Source organism: Aquarana catesbeiana, linkage group LG12 (genome assembly GCF_042186555.1).
Source record: "Aquarana catesbeiana isolate 2022-GZ linkage group LG12, ASM4218655v1, whole genome shotgun sequence".
NCBI lineage: Eukaryota > Metazoa > Chordata > Amphibia > Anura > Ranidae > Aquarana > Aquarana catesbeiana.
In genome coordinates this window covers 838,016-860,360 of record NC_133335.1, presented here as the reverse complement: position 1 = coordinate 860,360, position 22,345 = coordinate 838,016, and the positions used below count along the sequence as shown (strand labels likewise).

The 22,345-nt window shown below is 51.1% G+C and overlaps 1 protein-coding gene across 1 annotated transcript in view; it reads right to left on the bottom strand.

Moving 5' to 3' along the window:
- ERN1 (endoplasmic reticulum to nucleus signaling 1) overlaps positions 1-20,406 on the bottom strand; it is a gene marked incomplete at its 5' end in the record, with an annotated part of 35,105 nt that extends 14,699 nt beyond the window's left edge. The window contains 10 exon segments of the mRNA XM_073607075.1: positions 4,818-4,936; positions 5,258-5,423; positions 5,507-5,585; positions 5,675-5,936; positions 6,022-6,123; positions 7,044-7,166; positions 7,790-7,862; positions 8,277-8,349; positions 18,725-18,758; positions 20,286-20,406. Coding sequence (XP_073463176.1) covers positions 4,818-4,936; positions 5,258-5,423; positions 5,507-5,585; positions 5,675-5,936; positions 6,022-6,123; positions 7,044-7,166; positions 7,790-7,862; positions 8,277-8,349; positions 18,725-18,758; positions 20,286-20,406 — 1,152 coding nt within the window.
- Positions 20,407-22,345: the final 1,939 nt, after the last annotated feature.

The following is a 22,345-nucleotide window of genomic DNA, read 5'->3' as shown; positions in this document are numbered from 1 at the left end:
GTGCTTCACACAAAGTCCCACCCCCCTTGTTGGTTAACTTTTTGTTAATTAACCTTTTCCTCTAGGAACTGACAAACGAAATCAGAGAAACTATGGGATGTGTGGGTGGCGACACCAGGCTTGGCCCCGCCCTCCTCTATACAGCATAGGTTACTCTGGTAACAGGGGAAGGGTGTCACACGGTGTGTCAGCCCTTACCAGGGGCAGAAGGATTCCCCATCCAATGCCAAATACACAGAGATAATGTCCTTCCTGTGCGGTTCAATGTTTGTTACTGAAAATCCGCCCACAGGGTTGTTAACCCCCGGAGAGCGCGGGATCTGTTGGGATCACACCCCTATTACTAAACCGGTGTCACACCCATCTAATGCCAATCTGTAATAGAATCCACTCATAGTACACCGGGAACCGGACTGAGGCTGGTTGTTCCCGTAACAATGCAAAAATCACAAAAATGATCCGAATCAAAAAATGTGCCGACTGGGTGGAGTCTAAAAAGCACCAAAATCTACAAAAGTGTCCGGACCCCCAATTACCAATCAACACTCATTACTGCAAACATTTCAGATCTGTGTGTGCGCCCCCCCCCAAATGAAGTGATAAATCTATGTCCCACTATGTATATAAAATGTATACGGCTATACTAATGACCATTGATGCTCCCTATAGTGATCCTTATTACATGGTCACCAAGCCCTCCAACCCACATCAGATGAACACTGTGCCCCCCAGTTCTCCATGCTGTACGGGTATAGTGGTACACGTTTGTGACTTCAAGCAACCCACGCCATACAATCAATCATTCAAGTACACAGTACTGCCAGCCAATCAAGGGAAGGACTGCTGTGCGCCAATCAGAAGGGAAAGACTCAAAGGGAAAGGAAAGACAGATTCTGGTGGTAGGGGACTCAATTCTTAGAAGGACAGAGAGGGCAATCTGTAACCAAGACCTGAAGCGCCGAACAGTATGTTGTCTACCGGGCGCTCGGGTTCGGCACATCACGGATCTTGTGGACAGATTACTGGGAGGGGCTGGGGAAGACCCGGCTGTCATGGTGCACGTTGGCACCAATGACAAAGTCAGAGGCAGATGGAGTGTCCTAAAGAACGATTTTAGGGACTTAGGAGCTAAATTGAGGAAAAGGACCTCCACGGTAGTGTTCTCAGGAATACTACCGGTACATCGAGCCACACCAGAAAGGCAGAGGGAGATTAGGGAAGTAAACAAGTGGCTGAAGAGCTGGTGTAGTAAGGTGGGGTTTGGGTTCCTGGAGGACTGGGCCGAGTTCTCAGTCGGTAACCGGTACTATAGAAGGGACGGACTGCACCTAAATAAGGAGGGTGCAGATCAGCTGGGAATGAAGATGGCCAAAAAGTTAGAGGGGTTTTTAAACTAGGCGATGGGGGGGGGAGGGTCCAGAGACAGTGATAGCCAGCGCGGAAGATATTCCAGAGGGTAGTATTGGGGGCATTAGTGGTAGGTTAACCAAAGCACAAAAACACAAGGTAAGTATACTAGCAAGTCCTAGTTGCAATCTTGAAACACCCAATACGAGGACAATATGTGACCGGTCTAAACTATGTGGCATGTTCACCAATGCCAGGAGCATGGCGGACAAGATGGGTGAACTAGAGATACTGTTGTACAAGGAGGATTTGGATTTTGTGGGAATTTCAGAGACCTGGTTCAACAGCTCTCATGATTGGCTGGCAAACATTCAAGGGTATACCCTATACCGCAAGGATAGAGAGGGTAAAAAAGGGGGAGGGGTATGCCTATATATCAAGAATAATGTACAAGTGAATGTGAGAGATGACATCACTGAGGGAGCTAGAGAGGAGGTGGAATCTTTATGGGTAGAGCTCCAAAGGGATGAAGCTAAGGGGAAAATAATACTGGGAGTATGCTATAGGCCCCCTAACCTGAGGGAGGAAGTGGAGACGGATCTCCTATCACAAATTGGATTAGCAGCAAGGATGGGAAGTGTTATCATAATGGGGGATTTTAATTATCCAGACATAGACTGGGCGGAGGGAACCGCGCATTCATTTAAGGCTCGCCAGTTCCTTAGTGTCTTGCAGGACAATTTTATGGGTCAGATGGTAGACGCACCAACTAGAAATAAAACATTACTAGATCTACTGATTACCAACAATACAGACCTGATCACAGATGTGGAAATACGGGGCAATTTAGGTAACAGCGATCACAGGTCAATTAGTTTCAGTATAAATCACACAAATAGGAAACATGAAGGGAACACAAAGACACTGAATTTCAAAAGAGCCAACTTCCCTAAACTACAAACTTGCTAAAAGGCATAAATTGGAATAAAATATTAGGAACAAAGAATACGGAGGAGAGATGGGTTTGCTTTAAGAGCATATTAAATAAGGGCATTAGCCAATGTATCCCATTGGGTAATAAATTTAAAAGAGCGAACAAACATCCTGGATGGCTTAACTCCAATGTAAAAATGCATATAAAAGCAAAAGGAGAAGGCCTTCAAAAAATACAAGGTTGAGTGATCATCCTCAGCATTCAGACTTTATAAAGAATGCAATAAGAAATGTAAGGGTGCAATTAGGACGGCTAAGATAGAACATGAAAGACACATAGCGGAGGAGAGCAAAAAAAAATCCCAAGAAATTCTTTAAGTATGTAAACAGTAAAAAAGGGAGGAGAGACCATATTGGCCCCATAAAGAATGAGGAAGGACATCTGGTTACAAAGGATGGGGAGATGGCAAAGGTATTGAATTTATTCTTCTCCTCAGTCTTCACGAGGGAATCGGGGGGCTTCAGTAACCAAAACTGCAGTGTTTTTCCTCAGGACACATCACAGGAAGCACCTACATGGTTAACAGAGGACAGAATTAAAATTAGACTTGAGAAACTTAACATTAATAAATCACCGGGACCAGATGGCTTGCATCCGAGGGTACTTAGGGAATTCAGTCAGGTGATTGCCAGACCGTTGTTCCTAATTTTTACAGACAGTCTATTGACTGGAATGGTGCCAGCTGATTGGAGAAAAGCCAATGTAGCACCAATAATTAAAAAGGGCCCAAAAAACATCCCTGGGAATTACAGACCAGTTAGCCTAACATCAATAGTATGTAAACTCTTGGAGGAGATGATAAGGGACTATATACAAGATTTTAGTAATAAGAACGATATCATTAGCAGTAATCAGCATGGATTCATGAAGAATCGTTCTTGCCAAACCAATCTATTAACCTTCTATGAGGAGGTGAGTTGCCATCTAGATAAAGGAAGGCCCGTAGACGTGGTGTATCTGGATTTTGCAAAAGCATTTGACACAGTTCCCCATAAACGTTTACTGTACAAAATAAGGTGCGTTGGCATGGACCATAGGGTGAGTACATGGATTGAAAACTGGCTACAAGGGCGTGTTCAGAGGGTGGTGATAAATGGGGAGTACTCAGAATGGTCAGGGGTGGGTAGTGGGGTTCCCCAGGGTTCTGTGCTGGGACCAATCCTATTTAATTTGTTCATAAACGACCTGGAGGATGGGATAAACAGTTCAATCTCTGTATTTGCAGACGATACTAAGCTAAGCAGGACAATAACTTCTCCGCAGGATGTGGAAATCTTGCAAAAAGACCTGAACAAATTAATGGGGTGGGCGACTACATGGCAAATGAGGTTCAATGTAGAAAAATGTAAAATAATGCATTTGGGTGGCAAAAATCTGAATGCAATCTATACACTGGGGTGAGAACTTCTGGGGGAATCTAGGATGGAAAAGGACCTGGGGGTCCTAGTAGATGATAGGCTCAGCAATGACATGCAATGCCAAGCTGCTGCTAACAAAGCAAACAGAATATTGGCATTAAAAAGGGGATCAACTCCAGAGATAAAACGATAATTCTCCCGCTCTACAAGACTCTGGTCCGGCCGCACCTGGAGTATGCTGTCCAGTTTTGGGCACCAGTCCTCAGGAGGGACGTACTGGAAATGGAGTGAGTACAAAGAAGGGCAACAAAGCTAATAAAGGGTCTGGAGGATCTTAGTTATGAGGAAAGGTTGTGAGCACTGAACTTATTCTCTCTGGAGAAGAGACGCTTGAGAGGGGGATATGATTTCAATTTACAAATACCGGACTGGTGACCCCACAATAGGGATAAAACTTTTTCGCAGAAGAGAGTTTAATAAGACTCGTGGCCACTCATTACAATTAGAAGAAAAGAGCTTTAACTTTAAACTACGTAGAGGGTAGGACACCAGTACAGAATGAAGAAGGCTTGTAGCAGTGCAGTTGGGATGACGCACAGACATAACCAAGATAACCAAGAGGAGGAAATCCCGTAACTAAGAGGTGGGGGGGCTTCTCTCTACTACATGTGATGGAATTTCCTTCACACTGAGGAACCAATCATCTCCATCCCAGATGTGAAGCATGGTGGAGGGGGGCGCCTGGTGATCACCTTGAGACAATTTAGGATGTTATGTACATATTGTGGTTAAAGGGAACCATGTCAGACCTCCGCATGGTCCTGTGTGGCAGAGAGCCTCTCACACACCCAATAGGAGGAGAGGAGAGCGCGCACACACACACACACACACACACACACTACAGGAGATAATTTTCTGGAGATCATGAACGGGTCCTCCTACTTCCTCTGAATGAAGAAACGTTCTAGTGATGTTCTCCATGAACGGGGTGTGATCCACTGAGGTGTGTGACTTGGAGGGAGAACAGACCTCAGCCAGGAGACCTGTATACAGACACTGGAAACCAGCACCCCCCCCCCCCCCCCCCCCCCGTATACACCTCCCCACCCCCTCCTCACCTCATTGAAGAGTGCCTTGTCCCGGGCAGTCTCTATGACGTTCTCTCCTCCCCGGGGGAGGGTGGATGGGAAGGTATCCAGGATTTTGGTTGGGGCAGACAGTGGGATTTCATGATGACCTGTAGAGATATAATTGGAGGGGATGAGATCAGAGTGATTGGGGGGGGTGTATGTTTATGTTGCTGCTCAGGTATGAAGAGTCTTAAGAAACACATGATAGTAATGGCCAATGCACTTTACCTATGGCAGCCAATCAGATATGTGGAATATGAACTCCCGCCACACACCTGTGAAGCCTTCTTCTGTCATTGGGGGTTCTCTATGGTTCCTAAGGGCGCCCCCTAGAACAGTCCGGGCCCCGACACTGCCGGTCACACATTATAAAGGAGGGGAAGCTACTAGTAGTACTAGATGTGCCCAGCAGGGGGCAGAGTTCATACCTATTAACAGCCAATGGTTCCTCCAGTAATTCAGCTTGTCTTTCCCTTTGCCCCCAGGGAGAGTCTTCAGATCGGTGCTGGGGGTGAACTCACACTCTCCGTTCTCCTCTATGGTCACCCCATCTCTGGTGGGTCCATCCAGCAGGGGGATTGCTCTTCCTCTGGGCTACAGACAAGACATACAGTCATCCCTACGGCTTGGGGAGCTCTGATTGGTTACTTTGTAAAGTCACACAGAGGGACACTTACCACCACAGTGACCCCTTCATGCACCAGGGAGGACGAGGCGTACAGGCTGCTAGAATACTTGCCCACATACAGAGTCGGCCTGGAGATAAAACAAGAGACATGTGACCAGTGAGGCTCCGCCCCTTCCTGTGTCCCCTCCTATCCTGGAATGGAAAGGTTGTCACTCACATCAGCTGACTTTTGGTCTCGGTTTCTTTGGGGAAGGGATACTTCCACTTGGTGATACGGCCCACCTCCCCGGACATGAAGGTGAGATAGCGCAGCGTCTCCACCCCCACATTGGTGTGTAGGACCTTCCTGAGGCCTTCCCTCTGCCAGATGTACAGCGCCACCACCGGAGAGGCGTAATTCTGGATCCACAGGACGTCCCCCGAATCGCTGTCTACCGTCACCACCAGACCGTCCCCATTGGACACAAAGTGAGACATTTCTACAAGAGAGACCCAAATCACAACCCCTTCTATGAAGAAACAACGCCCCCTCCCCAAAACCAGACAGCTTCAACCGGAGCTTACTGTAATCGGTGCCCTCGTCAGGCAGGGGGGCGGCATAGTCATAGTAGGTGGCGTTCCAGCGCAGTTCCTTATTCTTCGTGTCATACATGGTGATTGTATACTCTGCAATACAAAACATCATTCCTCATACCGGGACCCACCCAATCAGCTGCCTCCACACCCCGGGACCCACCCCACACAGCCAATCAGCTGCCTCCATACCCCGGGACCCACCCATACAGCTGCCTCCATACCATGGCACCCACCCCACACAGCCAATCAGCTGCCTCCATACTCCGGGACCCACCCACACAGCTGCCTCCACACCCCGGGACCCACCCCACGCAGCCAATCAGCTGCCTCCACACCCCGGGACCCACCCCACGCAGCCAATCAGCTGCCTCCACACCCCGGGACCCACCCCACGCAGCCAATCAGCTGCCTCCACACCCCGGGACCCACCCCACGCAGCCAATCAGCTGCCTCCACACCCCGGGACCCACCCCACGCAGCCAATCAGCTGCCTCCACACCCCGGGACCCACACACAAAGCTGCCTCCACACCCCGGGACCCACCCCACACAGCCAGCCAATCAGCTGCCTCCACACCCCGGCACCCACCCCACACAGCCAATCAGCTGCCTCCACACCACGGCACCCACCCCACACAGCCAATCAGCTGCCTCCACACCACGGCACCCACCCCACACAGCCAATCAGCTGCCTCCACACCACGGGACCCACCCCACACAGCCAATCAGCTGCCTCCATACCTGGGGTGTGATCGGCTGCATGGAGTTATCTACAGGTGGTCTGCCATTTTCTTTTATAGATCCAAGCTACAAGTCAGGAAGTGGGAGGCAATGACCTTCCGGGGTCACTGCAGGGGGGGATGGTGGGCGGCGAGGGGAATCCCCAATGTCCAAATCCCGGGGGTGACCAGACTATGGAGTGCAGCTTTATATCACTGGAGGCCTGCGTTATCTAGAGTCATGACATCATCCACTAATGGTGACATCACAGATGAAGACAGAGGGACTCACCTGTCCTGCCCAGGTACAGCAGTGTGGTGGACGGACAGACACTCTCTGCGAAGGACGAGGTCAGAGTCTGCTGCTTCTCCCCCGTTATCAGATCAACAACATACCAAACGTCCTGCTTCTTCCCTGTATGGAGAACAACCACAGAGGTCTACACCCACTTCATGACATCATCGAGGAGACCCACCAATGTCTACATCCAATATATGAAGCCGTCCAATCACTGATCACACACCCTATGTCCACACCCACTTCATGACATCACACAGGAGACCCACCAATGTCTGCATCCAATTACTGATCACACATCCCATGTCCACACCCACGTCATGACATCACACAGGAGACCCACCAATGTCTGCATCCAATCACTGATCACACATCCCATGTCCACACCCACTTCATGACATCACACAGGAGACCCACCAATGTCTGCATCCAATATATGAGGTCGTCCAATCACTGATCACACATCCCATGTCCACACCCACTTCATGACATCACACAGGAGACCCACCAATGTCTGCATCCAATATATGGGGCCGTCCAATCACTGATCACATATATATGCCGACCTCATCCCCATCTGCACCAATCACATTCCTACCTGGTGACGGATTGTGCACCTCATTCACATGCTGCATACAATCTGCCCCCATCCTCTTCATATTAAAGGGGGACAGTCACAGGAGAATACAGATACAGGAGGACTTCCCACACTAACCCCCCCCCCCCCCCGCCCCACTCACCCATATACAGTATTCCATCCGAGCTGCGACATGGAGAGGCCTGGACCAGCTCTGGGATAGTGAAGGGAAGCTTCTGCAAATATACAAAAGGGACAAGATGTGACCCCCCCTCAGTGTGACGGCCCCTCCCATTACCCTGACACTGGCCTACACCCACCATGTGTGACGGCCCCTCCCATTACCCTGACACTGGCCTACACCCACCATGTGTGATGGCCCCTCCCATTACCCTGACACCGGCCCACCTCCCCCCCATGTGACAGCCCCTCCCATTACCCTGACACCGGGCCCACCCCGCGTGACGGCCCCTCCCATTACCCCGACACCGCCCCCATGTGACAGCCCCTGCCATTACCCTGACATCGCCCCCATGTGAGGGGCCCTGCCATTACCCTGACACCGCCCCCATGTGAGGGCCCCTCCCATTACCCTGACACCGATCGCCACCTCTACCTCGTGTGACCCCCCACTCCTTGCAGAATCTTACCGTCAGCCCCTCGCTATGTTTACTGCCCAGGGTGTAGAGACTTCCATCATTGGGATCAGGGAGGAAGGCTGGCCTGGAGAGGAGAGAGAAGTCAGACATGACACCGTACACGGGGGGAGGGGGTGGGTGGGGTTGGGGGACAGAGACCAGACACCCCCCCCACCCCCCGGGAATATGATATCTACAGACCTGGACACATTCCTTCCCCAGGCTGCTCATCTCCACAATATACACCTTCTCCCTTGAGATTCCTCACATTTTGTTACAACCAAAAACATGTAAATGTATTTTATTGGGATTTTATGTGATGGACCAACACAAAGTGTCACATAATTGTGAAGTGGAAGGAAAATGATAAATGATACAAATAAATATGTGAAAAGTGTGTGGGGGGGGGGGACATTTGTATTCAGCCCCCTTTACTCTGATACCCCTAACTAAAATCTAGTGGAACCAATTGCCTTCAGAAGTCACCTGATTAGTAAATAGAGTCCACCTGTGTGTCATTTAATCTCAGTATAAATACAGCTGTTCTGTGAAGCCCTCAGAGGTTTGTTAGAGAACCTTAGTGAACAAACAGCATCATGAAGGCCAAGGAACACACCAGACAGGTCAGGGATAAAGTTGTGGAGAAGTATAAAGCAGGGTTAGGTTAATAAAAAATCTCCCTAGCTTTGAACATCTCACGGAGCTCTGTTCAATCCATCATCGGAAAATGGAAAGAGTATGGCACAACTGCAAACCTACCAAGACATGGCCGTCCACCTAAACTGACCGGCCGGGCAAGGAGAGCATTCATCAGAGAAGAGCCAAGAGGTCCATGGTAACTCTGGAGGAGCTGCAGAGATCCACAGCTCAGGTGGGAGAATCTGTCCACAGGACAACTATTAGTCGTTGTCACAGAACGTCCCACACTCTGCTTGAGTGCTTCCGTCATAGCCACAGCCTAAGACATGACCTTTTTGCCCAGACTGAGTTCATTATCACAGGACATTTTCTCACAATAGCAGCAGCTCCAATAGGAGTCGTCCCATCTCCTACATTGTATAGAGGACAATGTGATCAGCTCATTCAATTAACATAAACACAGGTAGTTGGAGTGGATGACACCAGCATCTCCTCACAGGATGTGTCCCAACAGTATAATTCAGTCTTATTCTAATATGGCATATAAAGGGTTCCAGAGTCTGTGTTTTGGGGGGACATGGAGCTGAATCCAAAGTAACACCAACCCCAGGGTCCCCAGGCATACAGCTCACAGAGAGCACCATTCCCCCAAAGACTAGGGCCCATAATCAAAAGGCAACAGGCTTGCATTCAGTCCTCTCCAACAGCCTCTGTCCCGGCTAGGTCTGTCACATTTCTCCACTTTCGGCAGGAGACTAACACAGGAGGCGACCCCAGACGGGTTGACTCCGAAGTTAGTCCATAGTTCCAGTCCTCTACTGCCTGTACCCACACAGTACCCCAAACAAATTATTCCAAACAGAGTATTACTCACCCAGCCAACCTCTGCCTCTCTCAGAGAACATATCTGCCGCTGGGGAGAGGCCTGGACTGGACCTTCTCCCTGGAATCCTTTCTACCGCTGGAGAGAAGACAGGGTGGCTGGGCTCACTCCATCCTGCTGTTGGGGATCTGGGCTGACTGCCCAGCATCCCTGGGGTATACAGGTGGGGACTGAAGCCCCATCAACCGACACCAGATCAAGCTGCAGTTGTGAGGTGATGACTGCATTCTCTCCTTGGATCCTGATCTGCAGATCGCGATAGACTGCCACCTCCTCAACTTGGGCCTCCACAATTGCTGCAGGTGTGGGGCAGAGGTCTTGGACCCTCTGTCCGGTTGCCAGCACTTCTGCTGGGGATTTGATAGGTGGTTCCTCCTCTACAGAAACGTCTATTAAATCCCCAGTCTCTGGAATTGGTAAAAGTGTGGGACAAAGGTCTTGGACCCTCTGTTCAGTTACCAGATCTTCAGCTGGAGAAGTTTGTTATAACTCCATAGATGCTGCTGGCAGAAAAGCTGAGTTAGACTTACCGGTAACTCCTTTTCTGAGAGTCTTCCAGGACAGCCCATGAGACCTTGGGCTCCTCCTACCAGGACAGGAAACACGTCACCCCCACCAGATAAAAGGGCGGTCCTCCAGGCCCATGTCAGTATTCTCAAGAACCGTAGGACCCTGCAAAACATATGCATAATACACATAACTTCAGACAATACCGGGTGGGAATCCGGCTGTCCTGGAAGACTCTCAGAAAAGGAGTTACCGGTAAGTCTAACTCAGCTTTTCTCCAAGCGTCTTCCAGGACAGCCCATGAGACGATGAGCCAGAACTTACCAGTCTAGGGAGGGACAACTGCCTGAAGGACCTTACGACCAAACGCCTGCTCCTGAGCTGATAGGAGATCCAGGCGATAATGTTTAATGAAGGTCGAGTAACTGGACCAAGTGGCAGCCCTGCAAATTTGTTCCGGTGAGGCATCAGCCCTCTCAGCCCAAGACGTAGACAAGGCTCTAGTTGAGTGCGCAGTAACAAAAGGTGTAGGGACCTCCCTAATTTTGTAAGCTTCCAAGATGGCTTGCTTTATCCATCTAGCCAATGTGGCTTTAGATGCACTATTCCCCTTGTGAACTCCAGAAAAGAGGACAAACAAGGCATCAGTTTTCCTAAAGGTCTTCGTGACCTCAAGATAGACCAAGAGAATCCTTCTTACATCTAGAAAACTAAATTTTCTTTCTAAGTCGCCCTGTGGCGAACTACAAAAGGTTGGCAATACAATGTTCTGAGATCGGTGGAATGTACTTGCCACCTTGGGCAAAAAACCTGGATCGGTTCGTAACACAACTCGATCCTCAAAAATCGTGAGGAAGGGCTCCCTAACTGATAGAGCCTGCAACTCACTTACCCTACGAGCTGAGGTAACAGCTATAAGGAACACAGTTTTTAATGTAAGTAACTTAACTGACATACTTTCCAGAGGTTCAAACGGAAATTCTACCAGAGTTTGAAGTACTAGGGACAGATCCCAAGTTGGACAACTTCTCACTACTACTGGTCTGGCCCTAGATAGATTTGAAAAATCTGGCTATAGTGGGATTTTCCAGGAGAGAAAACTGGAGGAACACACTAATAGCTGCCGCCTGTACCTTTAAGGTACTAACAGAAAGACCTTTGTCGACACCCTCTTGGAAAAATTCCAAAATAGACGGAATATCATGAGTTAATCTATCATTTTCAGATAACCATGAGTTAAACCTTTTCCAAACTTTGGAATATATGGCTCTAGTAACTGGCTTCCTGCAATTAACGAGAGTCCTGACTACTTTGTCAGAGAACCCTTGGGCGCTTAGTATCTTTTCTTCAGATACCAGGCCGTCAAGTTTAAGGAAACCACCTGAGGGTGTGATACTGGACCCTGCAATAATAGGTCTTCCCTTTTCGGAAGACTCCACGGAGGCTCTGAAACCAGAGACTGTAGCAGGGAAAACCATGGCCTCTTGGGCCAAAACGGGGCAATTAGAATCAGATCTGTCTCTTCCAGCCGAAACTTCCGGAGGACTTCTGGAATCAGCCTGATTGGCGGAAAGGCATAACATAGGCCTGAAGGCCACGGGTTCGCCAGAGCATCGATCCCCAAGGCTTGGTCTGCCGGGTTCATGGAAAAGAATATCTCCATCTTGCGGTTGTTTCGGTTTGCGAACAAATCCGCTACCGGATAACCCCATCTCTTGGTGAGGTCTGCAAAGACTTCGGGATGAAGGGACCAGTTGTCTCGGTCTATCCTGTGACGGCTGAGATAATCTGCCAGGCAATTGTTTTTCCCCTTCAGGTGTACAGCAGAAATGGAGGCTAGATTCCCCTCTGCCCATGAAAGGATCTCCTGGGCAATGGACTGAAGCCTCCGGCTTCTCGTGCCTCCCTGCTTGTTGATATACGCGACTGTCGCTATATTGTCTGACAGGATTTGGAGGTTGTGACCCCTGATCTCCATCTGAAAAGACTGGAGGGCTCTCTGGACTGCAAGCAGCTCTCTTTGATTGGATGAGGCCCTTGCCTCCTCTGGGGACCACTCTCCTTGTGCTACTGCATTGCTGAGGTGGGCCCCCCATCCCCAGGAACTCACATCCGTGGTAATCCTTCGGGAAATGGGAAAGGACCATGGGAGACCTCCTGCTAGGTGCTGACCAGCTCTCCACCACCACAGGCTTCTTTTTATCCTGTCGGGAAGCCAGATCCTTGACTCCAGGGACCTTACGTCCCCGTCCCAGTTTCTTAAAAGAAACCTTTGTAACGGACGCTGACGGAGTCTCGCCCATGTTACTGCGGGAAAACATGAGGTCATAAGACCCACTGCCCTCGACACCTGTCTCAGAGAGACCGACTGGTTGGTCTGCAATGTTGACATAGTCTGGAACACTTTGGTAATCTTCTCCTGAGGAAGAAAAACTCTTTGGTTCACGGAGCAAAAATCGTAACCCAGATAAGTTACTTTCTGGGCCGGAATCAAGGACGATTTTTCTTTGTTTATTAGCCAGCCTAGGGACTGTAAGAAGTCCTGTACAGCCTGGAGATCTTCCAACAGCCTTTGGTATGATTTTGCCACTATCAGGAGGTCGTCTAAGTAAGGGATAACCGTTATTGCCTTTAATCTTAGAGGAGCCAGCACTTCCCCCAACACCTTCGTAAAGATGCGTGGGGCTGAGGAAAGACCGAAGGGGAGGGCCTGAAATTGAAAATGTCGGGTCCCCATACCCGTCTTCACTGCCAATCTCAAAAACTTTTGGAAGGCTGGATGGATAGGGATGTGAAGATAAGCATCCCTTAAGTCCAACGTGGCCATAAAGCAGTTTGGGTATAGTAGGTTTTTGATTGTAAAAACTGTCTCCATACGGAAATGCTTGTATCTGATGGACTTGTTTAAAGGTCCGGAGATTCAGGATAAGTCGAAACTTTCCTGCCGGCTTTCTGACCACAAATACATGGGAATAGAATCCCTTGCCCCGCTCCGATCGAGGAACAGGAATCAGGACTTTTTGATCTAATAAGTCTCCGATCTGGAGACCCAGAGCCCTCGCTTTCTCCCGATCTTGTGGAGGAAATGTGACCAAACGTTCTGGTGGTTGGTGAACAAACTCCAGCCTGTACCCGTTGGTCACTAGGTCCAGGACGAAGGGGCTCAGAGTGACTGCTGCCCACTGTGGGATGAAGGCCCTCAATCTCCCTCCCACCGGGGAACACAAGTCACTGCGGCTTGGCGGGCTGTTGAGGAGGGTTAAATAGCACTCCCCCTTTGCCTCTGCCTTTGTGCCCAGTCCAATGCTTTTTCGGCCTGCTGTCCTTTTCTCTAGGACTCTGTTGCCTGTTTTGGCCACGAAAAAAAATTTCTGGCTGTCTGAACTCTCTTTTTCTCTGGAAACGCCTTTTTCTTATCAGCCGTGCGTTCCAGTGCCTCCTGTAGACCTGGGCCAAATAAATGATCGCCAGTTAAAGGAAGGCCACAAAGGCGCAACTTGGAGGCCGAGTCCCCTGACCAGGTCTTAAGCCAAAGGCTTCTCCTGGCCGAGTTCACTAGAGCCGAAGTCCTGGCTGACATTCTTACCGACTCAGCGGAAGAATCTGCCAAAAAACCCACTGCCTGAAATAGGAGAGGAAAAGACTTTAAAATTTGCTCTCTGGAGGTACCTGCTGACAGATGTGACTGAATCTGAGTCAACCAAACCTCCAGATTTCTGGCCACACAAGTGGAAGCCAAAGCTGGTTTCAGGTTTCCAACTGCTGAGTCCCAGGCTCTGTGGAGAAAAATATCCCCCCTCTTGTCCATCGGATCCTTAAGCGTACCCATATCATCAAACGCCAGGTCCGAGTTTTTTGAAACTTTTGAAAGAGGTGCGTCTAACTTGGGATTCTTATTCCATGGCTGCGCAGTGTCCTCATCAAAAGGAAACCTCCTTTTTAGGTTACTAGAGAAGAATGGTTTTCTCTCAGGATTATCCCATCTGGAAACACTCTTGATTTTCTCTTATATAATCCTTTATACATAAGATCATGTTTGGATAACTGAACCTCTTCCTCTTTTAATTCAAGGGTAGTATAGATAGCCTTTAATAAGTCATCTACATCCTCAACAGATAACTTAAATCTTGAGCCTCGAGTGGATTCTCTATCTCTGGGCTCTGTATCTGACCCTGATTCTTCCAGAGAAGAACGGGTAGATCTGACCTCAGCCTCAGAGTCTTCACTCTCTGCCTGCTGCGGAGTGCTTACTGACGCCTTCAGTGAAGACGGACTCTCTGCTGGAGTCTGGAGCTTGTCAATAAGCGTTCTAAAGGAACTGAAGGTGGACGCAAGCTCATCCCTAACAGAAGTAAGCATCTTCTGGCAAGAGGCAACCGGGTCATCCTTTACTAGGCCTTCTATACAGGTGCGACAAACTGCTTTGCTCCATGAGGAGCTCAATTTGTTTGCGCAAACCGCACATTTCCTTTTAAGTGGCTGCGCTTGGGCCTTGTCCTGAGTCTTGGTCTGCAAGACAAAATAAATGACCCACAATGTAATTAAAGCCACACAATCACTCCGTAACACCACGTGCAGGAGGGAGGAAATGTGTCCCCTTACACCCACTACTACAGAGGGGGGAGGGGGAGGGAACACTCACAGGGATAGCAAGGTGGTGACAGAACACCCCAGGCTTACCTGTGAGGTGCTGGTGTTGGGAACTGCATCCGCTGCCTGTGCAGGTACTGCAGGAGGATCCATTCTGCCCCTCTTGGTCATCCACAGCCTGGCTGCTTACCACCAAGAAACACCAGCAGCCAGCGTTCTCTGTTCGCGCCGTTTATGAAGACTGGAACCTCGTCTCCGGCGCCCGATGATGATGTCATATGCCCCGGAAGTAACCCTCTCCAGGCACTTCCTGTGGGCCAGCTTGGAGCGCAATAGCTCCGCCCCCTCGAATGCTGCGGCTTCCTCCATTCCTTGCTCAGATCAGCCAGGCTGTCGGCAGGGAAGGACAACCGAAGCTCAGCTGAGCTAGAGTGCAATGCACTGCGCTAGGGGCACGACCTCACACCGGTCCTGGCCCTCTCCAGGCACTGAGGACAGAGAACAGCAACACAGCCAACCTCCCCAGCGGTGTGCTGCTTCTGGCAGAGGAAGAGGTAAGTGATATGCCCCAGAAAAAAGCCATACAAAGCCCCTGCTTATAAGGCCTATGGGAGCAGGTTCCATGAACATGTTACCCCCCGTCCGGAGGAAACACAAATAACTGACATGGGCCTGGAGGACCGCCCTTTTATCTGGTGGGGGTGGCGTGTTTCCTGTCCTGGTAGGAGGAGCCCAAGGTCTCATGGGCTGTCCTGGAAGACGCTTGGAGAAAATCACATGCCCCTGTCAGTGTTGTGGGAGAAAGGCCGACTACCTCCTCTCTCAAGAAGGCCGAAGCCACTGTTGGTGCTGAGCAGAACACAGTGAACTTTGGCCCTGATAACAGCTCTTCTGCTGGAGGCTCATCAGGTTGTTCTTCCTCAGCAGGAAAGTCTATCAAATCCCCTGTCTCTGCAACTGATGTCTGGGGATAGAGGTTCACCATCTCCTGTCCATGGAACTCAGAAGATGCCATCAGTGCTGAGCAGAGCGCAATGAAGTTTGGCCCTAATCCCAACTCTTCTGCTGGGGGCTCACCCGATGGTTCTTCCTCAGCAGAAAAGTCTATCAAATCCCCTGTCTCTGCAACTGGTGTCTGGGGATGGAGGTTCACCATCTCCTGTCCATGGAATCCAGAAGATGCTATCAGTGCTGGGCAGGGGTTAGCAGAGCTCTGCCCGGTTGTCAGCACTTCAGGTTTAGGGATGGCAATCTCCAGATTTTCCACTGCAGATTCTCTGGCATGCTGCTGGACAGGCACATTCCTCCATCCAAGATCATCCCATGCAGAAACAGGATCATCAAGGTCAGTCAGCACTTGCTGCATCCGCCATAAGACCTCCGCCTCCATAGCTGTGGGGGCAGGTTGGCAAAGCACACTATTACTCTGCCACATTGCCGACTCTTCAGCCAGGATTTCAGGGTTGTCAGCTGGTATTTCCTGATAGTCCCAGGCAAAGGGAGCCCAGCCCTGGCACTCAGCAATGTCTAGCAGCCGTCTGTAGGCGATCTCTAGCTCCCATTCCTGAACGGCCAGAAACTCAAAATCTTCCAGTGCCCAGTGCACTTCCGAAATGTTCAGTGGCCCTTCTCTGAAATCCATGATTTCGTCCACCCGCCACTCCAAATCACTCCCAAAGTTAGAGTCCCCCTGTCAGCTTCACATACAACAGTCCCAAGCCGCCGTAGCTTAAGCCTTCCGTTGGACTGTCATTTGCTATCCAGGGACATGCTTGGGATACATGCCACCGGAGGGCTCTGTAGCTCTCATCCAGTTTTTTCTCTGCCCAGACCAGCCTGCTTAATTCAGCTGTCTGCTCCTTGTGTGGTTTTTCTCCCAAAAACCTCACCCGCAGTCTGTACTGCGACCAGTACCTTTCCTCGATGGAGGGGAGAACTTTTCCCTGGTGTCGCTGCTCACGGGCTAATGCATCCTTCCAGAGTTTACAGCGAATAGAATCACACCATCCCAGCAGGACCTGCTCCGATACTGGTCCTCTGTACTGTATCTGCATCTCTCGCAACCTCCTTCTGAATTCCTCATCCATGGCGGCTGGTATCTCTCCTCTCCTGGTATCTGTACCTCTCCTCTCCTGCTATCTGGACCTTGGATCCAGATGGAAGTTTGGATGTCCCAGACTGCAGAAAGCGTCCCGCTGCTTGCCACCAATGTCACGGAACGTCCCACACTCCGCTTGAGTGCTTCCGTCATATACCACTTCCTCCCAGTCTGTATACAGATATCAGATATTCCAACCTCTCTGAGCACAAAACAAGGCGACACTTGCTTGTTGCTACCATGAACTATTTTTATTTAGAATCAAAATGACAAGACTTTATATGCCGTTGGAACCTCCTCTAACAATACAACTGTAACCTAATTAACATGAGCTAATTAACTAATCCTTTATACAGCCTAGGTGATTGAGACATGACCTTTTGCCAAGACTGAGTTAATTATCACAGGACATTTTCTCACAATAGCAGCAGCTCCAATAGGAGTCGTCCCGTCTCCTACATTGTATAGAGGACAATGTGATCAGCTCATTCCATTAACATAAACACAGGTAGTTGGAGTGGATGACACCAGCATCTCCTCACAGGATGTGTCCCAACAGTATAATTCAGTCTTATCATTCTAATATGGCATATAAAGGGTTCCAGAGTCTGTGTGTTTTGGGGGGACATGGAGCTGAATCCAAAGTAACACCAACCCCAGGGTCCCCAGGCATACAGCTCACAGAGAGCACCATTCCCCCAAATGCCAGGGCCCATAATCAAAAGGCAACAGGCTTGCATTCAGTCCTCTCCAACAGCCTCTGTCCCGGCTCGGTCTGTCACAGTTGTGTTCTCCACAAATCTGCCCTTTATGGAAGAGTGACAAGAAGAAAGACATTGGAGAAAGAAAGTCATAAGAAGTCCTGTTTGTAGTTTGTGAGAAGCCATGTGGAGGACACAGCAAACATGTGGAAGAAGGTGATCTGGTCAGAGGAGACCAAAATTCAACTTTATGGCCTAAAAGCAAAACGCTATGTGTGGGGAAAACTATCACTGCACATCACCCTGAACACACCATCCCCACCGTGAAACATGGTGGTGGCAGCATCATGTGGTGGGGATGATTTTCTTCAGCAGGGACAGGGAAGCTGGTCAGAGTTGATGGGAAGATGGATGGAGACAAATACAGGACAATCTTAGAAGAAAACCTGTTAGAGTCTACAAAAGACTTGAGACTGGGGCGGAGGTTCACCTTCCAGCAGGACAACGACCCGAAACATCCAGCCAGAGCTACAATGGAATGGTTTAGATCAAAGCATATTCATGTGTTAGAATGGCCCAGTCACAGTCCAGACCTAAATCACATTGAGAATCTGTGGCAAGACTTGAAAATTGCTGTTCACAGACGCTCTCCATCCAATCTGACAGAGCTTGAGATATTTTACAAAGAAGAAGAATGGGCAGAAATGTCCTCTCTAGATGTGCAAAGCTGGTAGAGACATCCCCAAAAAGACTTGTAGAGAAAGGGGGTTCAACAAAGTATTGATTCCGGGGGGCGCCATACAAATGTCCTCCCCCCACACTTTTCACATATTTATTTGTATCATTTATCATTTTCCTTCCACTTCACAATTATGTGCCACTTTGTGTTGGTCTATCACATAAAATCCCAATAAAATACATTTATGTTTTCTGGTTGTAACAAAATGTGGGGAATTTCAAGGGGTATGAATACTTTTTACAGGCACTGTACATGTAACCTGCAGGTGGCGCTCTATTCAGTGTACACAAAGTGGGAACTTACTCTTCCACATGTGTGGGGACCTGCAGCACCGGATCTGCAAGAAAAGAGAAGATATTAGATTGAGGTCAATGGATCCTCATCTATAGAGAAGAGCAGAGAATACACCCAAAAGAAAGATTTCCATTTATAAGCTGCACCTCTGTGTCCCTCCCCCTCACTGTGCCTCTGCCCCCCCCCCCTCACTGCGCCTCTGCCCCCCCCCTCACTGCGCGTCTGGCCCCCCCCTCACTGCGCGTCTGGCCCCCCCTCACTGCGCCTCTGGCCCCCCCCCTCACTGCGCCTCTGGCCCCCCCCCCCCACTGTACCTCTGTCCCCCCCACCTCACCCTGCACTCACTGCCCCCCATCACACCGCTCCCCCCCGCCCTGTACCCTGCCCCCCGTCACACCGCTCCCCCCCGCTCTGCACCCCGTCACACCGCTCCCCCCTGCCCTGCACCCAGTCACACTGCTCCCTCCCCCCGTCCTGCACCCCGTCACACTGCTGCCCCACACCCCGTACCCCGCTCCCCTCGGCAATGCAGCATGTCACACCGCTCCCCCAAGCCCTGCACCCCGTCACACCACTCCCCCCCTGCTCTGCACCCCGTCACACCGCTCTCCCCCGCTCTGCACCCCGTCACACCGCTGCCCCCCGCCCTGCACCCAGTCACACCGCTCTCCCCCGCCCTGCACCCAGTCACACCGCTCTCCCCCGCCCTGCACCCAGTCACACCGCTCTCCCCCGCCCTGCACCCAGTCACACCGCTCTCCCCCGCCCTGCACCCAGTCACACCGCTCTCCCCCGCCCTGCACCCAGTCACACCGCTCTCCCCCGCCCTGCACCCAGTCACACCGCTCTCCCCCGCCCTGCACCCAGTCACACCGCTCTCCCCCGCCCTGCACCCAGTCACACCGCTCTCCCCCGCCCTGCACCCAGTCACACCGCTCTCCCCCGCCCTGCACCCAGTCACACCGCTCTCCCCCGCCCTGCACCCAGTCACACCGCTCTCCCCCGCTCTGCACCCCGTCACACCGCTGCCCCCCGCCCTGCACCCAGTCACACCGCTGCCCCCCGCCCTGCACCCAGTCACACCGCTGCCCCCCGCCCTGCACCCAGTCACACCGCTCTCCCCCGCCCTGCACCCAGTCACACCGCTTTCCCCCGCCCTGCACCCAGTCACACCGCTCTCCCCCGCCCTGCACCCAGTCACACCGCTCTCCCCCGCCCTGCACCCAGTCACACTGCTCTCCCCCGCCCTGCACCCCATCACACCGCTGCCCCCCCCACCCCGTTACACCGCTCCCCCCCACGCCCTGCACCCCATCACACCGCTCCCCCCCACACCCTGCACCCCGTCACACCGCTCCCCCCCACGCCCTGCACCCCGTCACACCCCTCCCACCCACGCCCTGCACCCCATCACACCCCTCCCACCCACGCCCTGCACACCGCTCCCCCACGCCCTGTACCCCGCTCCCCCACGCCCTGTACCCCGCTCCCCTCCGCACTGCAGCATGTCACTCCGCTTTTTACCATACAGCTCTACAGACACAGGAGACACATGCACCGACTCTCTCACCTTCTTTCAATGTCCACTTGATAGTTCCGGTCCTCTTGCTGACGGCATGGAGACTTCCATCCAAGGTGGAGACAAAAAGCAGCGTTTCTGGCAGAGACACAGTGCTGCTCCCTCCACCCCCCTGCAGGATACAGAGAGAGGAAGGTCATACTAACAGATTTCCAATACACGGGGGGTGGGGGGCCCTCCTTCTACCTATAGAGTACACACCGGGGGCCCTCCTTCCACCTATAGAGTACACACATCAGGACCGGGGGGCCCTCCTTCCACCTATAGAGCGCACACACCGGGGGGGGGGGGTCCTTCCACCTATAGAGCGCACACACCGGGGGGGGCCCTCCTTTCACCTATAGAGCGCACACACCGGGGAGCCCTCCTTCCACCCATAGAGCACACACCGGGGGAGACTTCTTCCACCTATAGAGCACACACCAGGGGGCCCCCTCATTCTACCTATGGAGCGCACACACCGGGGGGGGGCATCCTTCCACCTATAGCGCACATAAAGGACCCCCCCCTCATCCACACATGTGGATAGGAAAGAGAAGTTTTCAGAGTCTTCTAGTTTCGGTTTCAGTCAGATAAAGCTTTGAGCACATGTCTCTTCCCAGGTTTTATCTCACCCGCTTCTGTGAACACCCCCCCCACCGCGTGACCCGGCACTGCCCCCACCCCACCACCAGGATAGGGCTAGTCTCTTCTTACAGATGGGGAACTATTTTCACCTATTGCATCATCTCTTCTACTTGAGCACACAACAGGTCTACAGAATTCAACCCTGCAGTACCAGGAACCCCAAAAATTAGCGGGAGGCGGGGGGGGGTCATCAGGACATAGTTCCCAGGACCACCAAGCGTATTTCTTTTCTTTGTTGGTTGAACTTTGTAACAACTCAAAACTTAGTTTCTGGGGCACCCATATGATGGCTGGTCCTGGTTATGGGTGGTCAAGGACCTTCAGACTTTGGTTAGCCCCAGTGTCAGCAGATCATTGTCCTGAAATCCTAAAACATTGGCAGGTCCTGGCCTGGGTCTCCCCCCAAATGTTTGATTGCTGTGCTGCGAGGATTAACACTCTCACTTCCTCCATCTCTACCAGCAAATGTCCTCCAATAAATCACAGGTAAGAGAAGTGACACAACCACATGTGAGGGGGGGATGGGGTGTACGGTATCAGTCCTCCAACCAGAATACACCCAGGAATGGAAGGTGACCATGGCGCAACCAGCCTCAGCACCTCAATCCTCCGAACCAAGGGCCACTGTATGGGAAGGAGGTCCTGTGTCCACCACTGTAAGTGCTGCCCGGGAAGAGAGATCATCTATGCTCCAGGCAATGGTAGAGAGTGACTAGGTGTCCCGAGAGCCACACATCAACTCAAAGACAGTCCCAGCCTGGACCCCCACCCCACAATGACCCCCAACATAAAGGAGACACCCCTCCCCCCAACGTAAAGGAGACACCCCTCCCCCCAACGTAAAGGAGACACCCCTCCCCCCAACGTAAAGGAGACACCCCTCCCCCAACGTAAAGGAGACACCCCTCCCCCAATGACCCCCAACGTAAAGGAGACACCCCTCCCCCCAATGACCCCCAACGTAAAGGAGACACCCCTCCCCCCAATGTAAAGGAGACACCCCTCCCCCCAATGACCCCCAACGTAAAGGAGACACCCCTCCCCACAATGACCCCCAACGTAAAGGAGACACCCCTCCCCACAATGACCCCCAACGTAAAGGAGACACCCCTCCCCACAATGACCCCCAACGTAAAGGGACATCCCTCCCCACAATGACCCCCAACATAAGGAGACATTGGTATCCTTATCGTAGGTATACAGGTGTGTACATAGGAGGGGTGAACAGTATACAATATGATGCACGATTAAATTGAAATTTAATTTAGATTGGAAAAAAAAAAAAAAAAAAAAGTGATCTCAATTCAACCATGTGAAAAATATGGGCAGCCTGCCAAGTTGATCACCAGTTGTCAGAGATAGGAGAGAAATATAAACAATGTATCATTTGATTCTTTTATATGAAAGGGATGAACTTCAGTCTG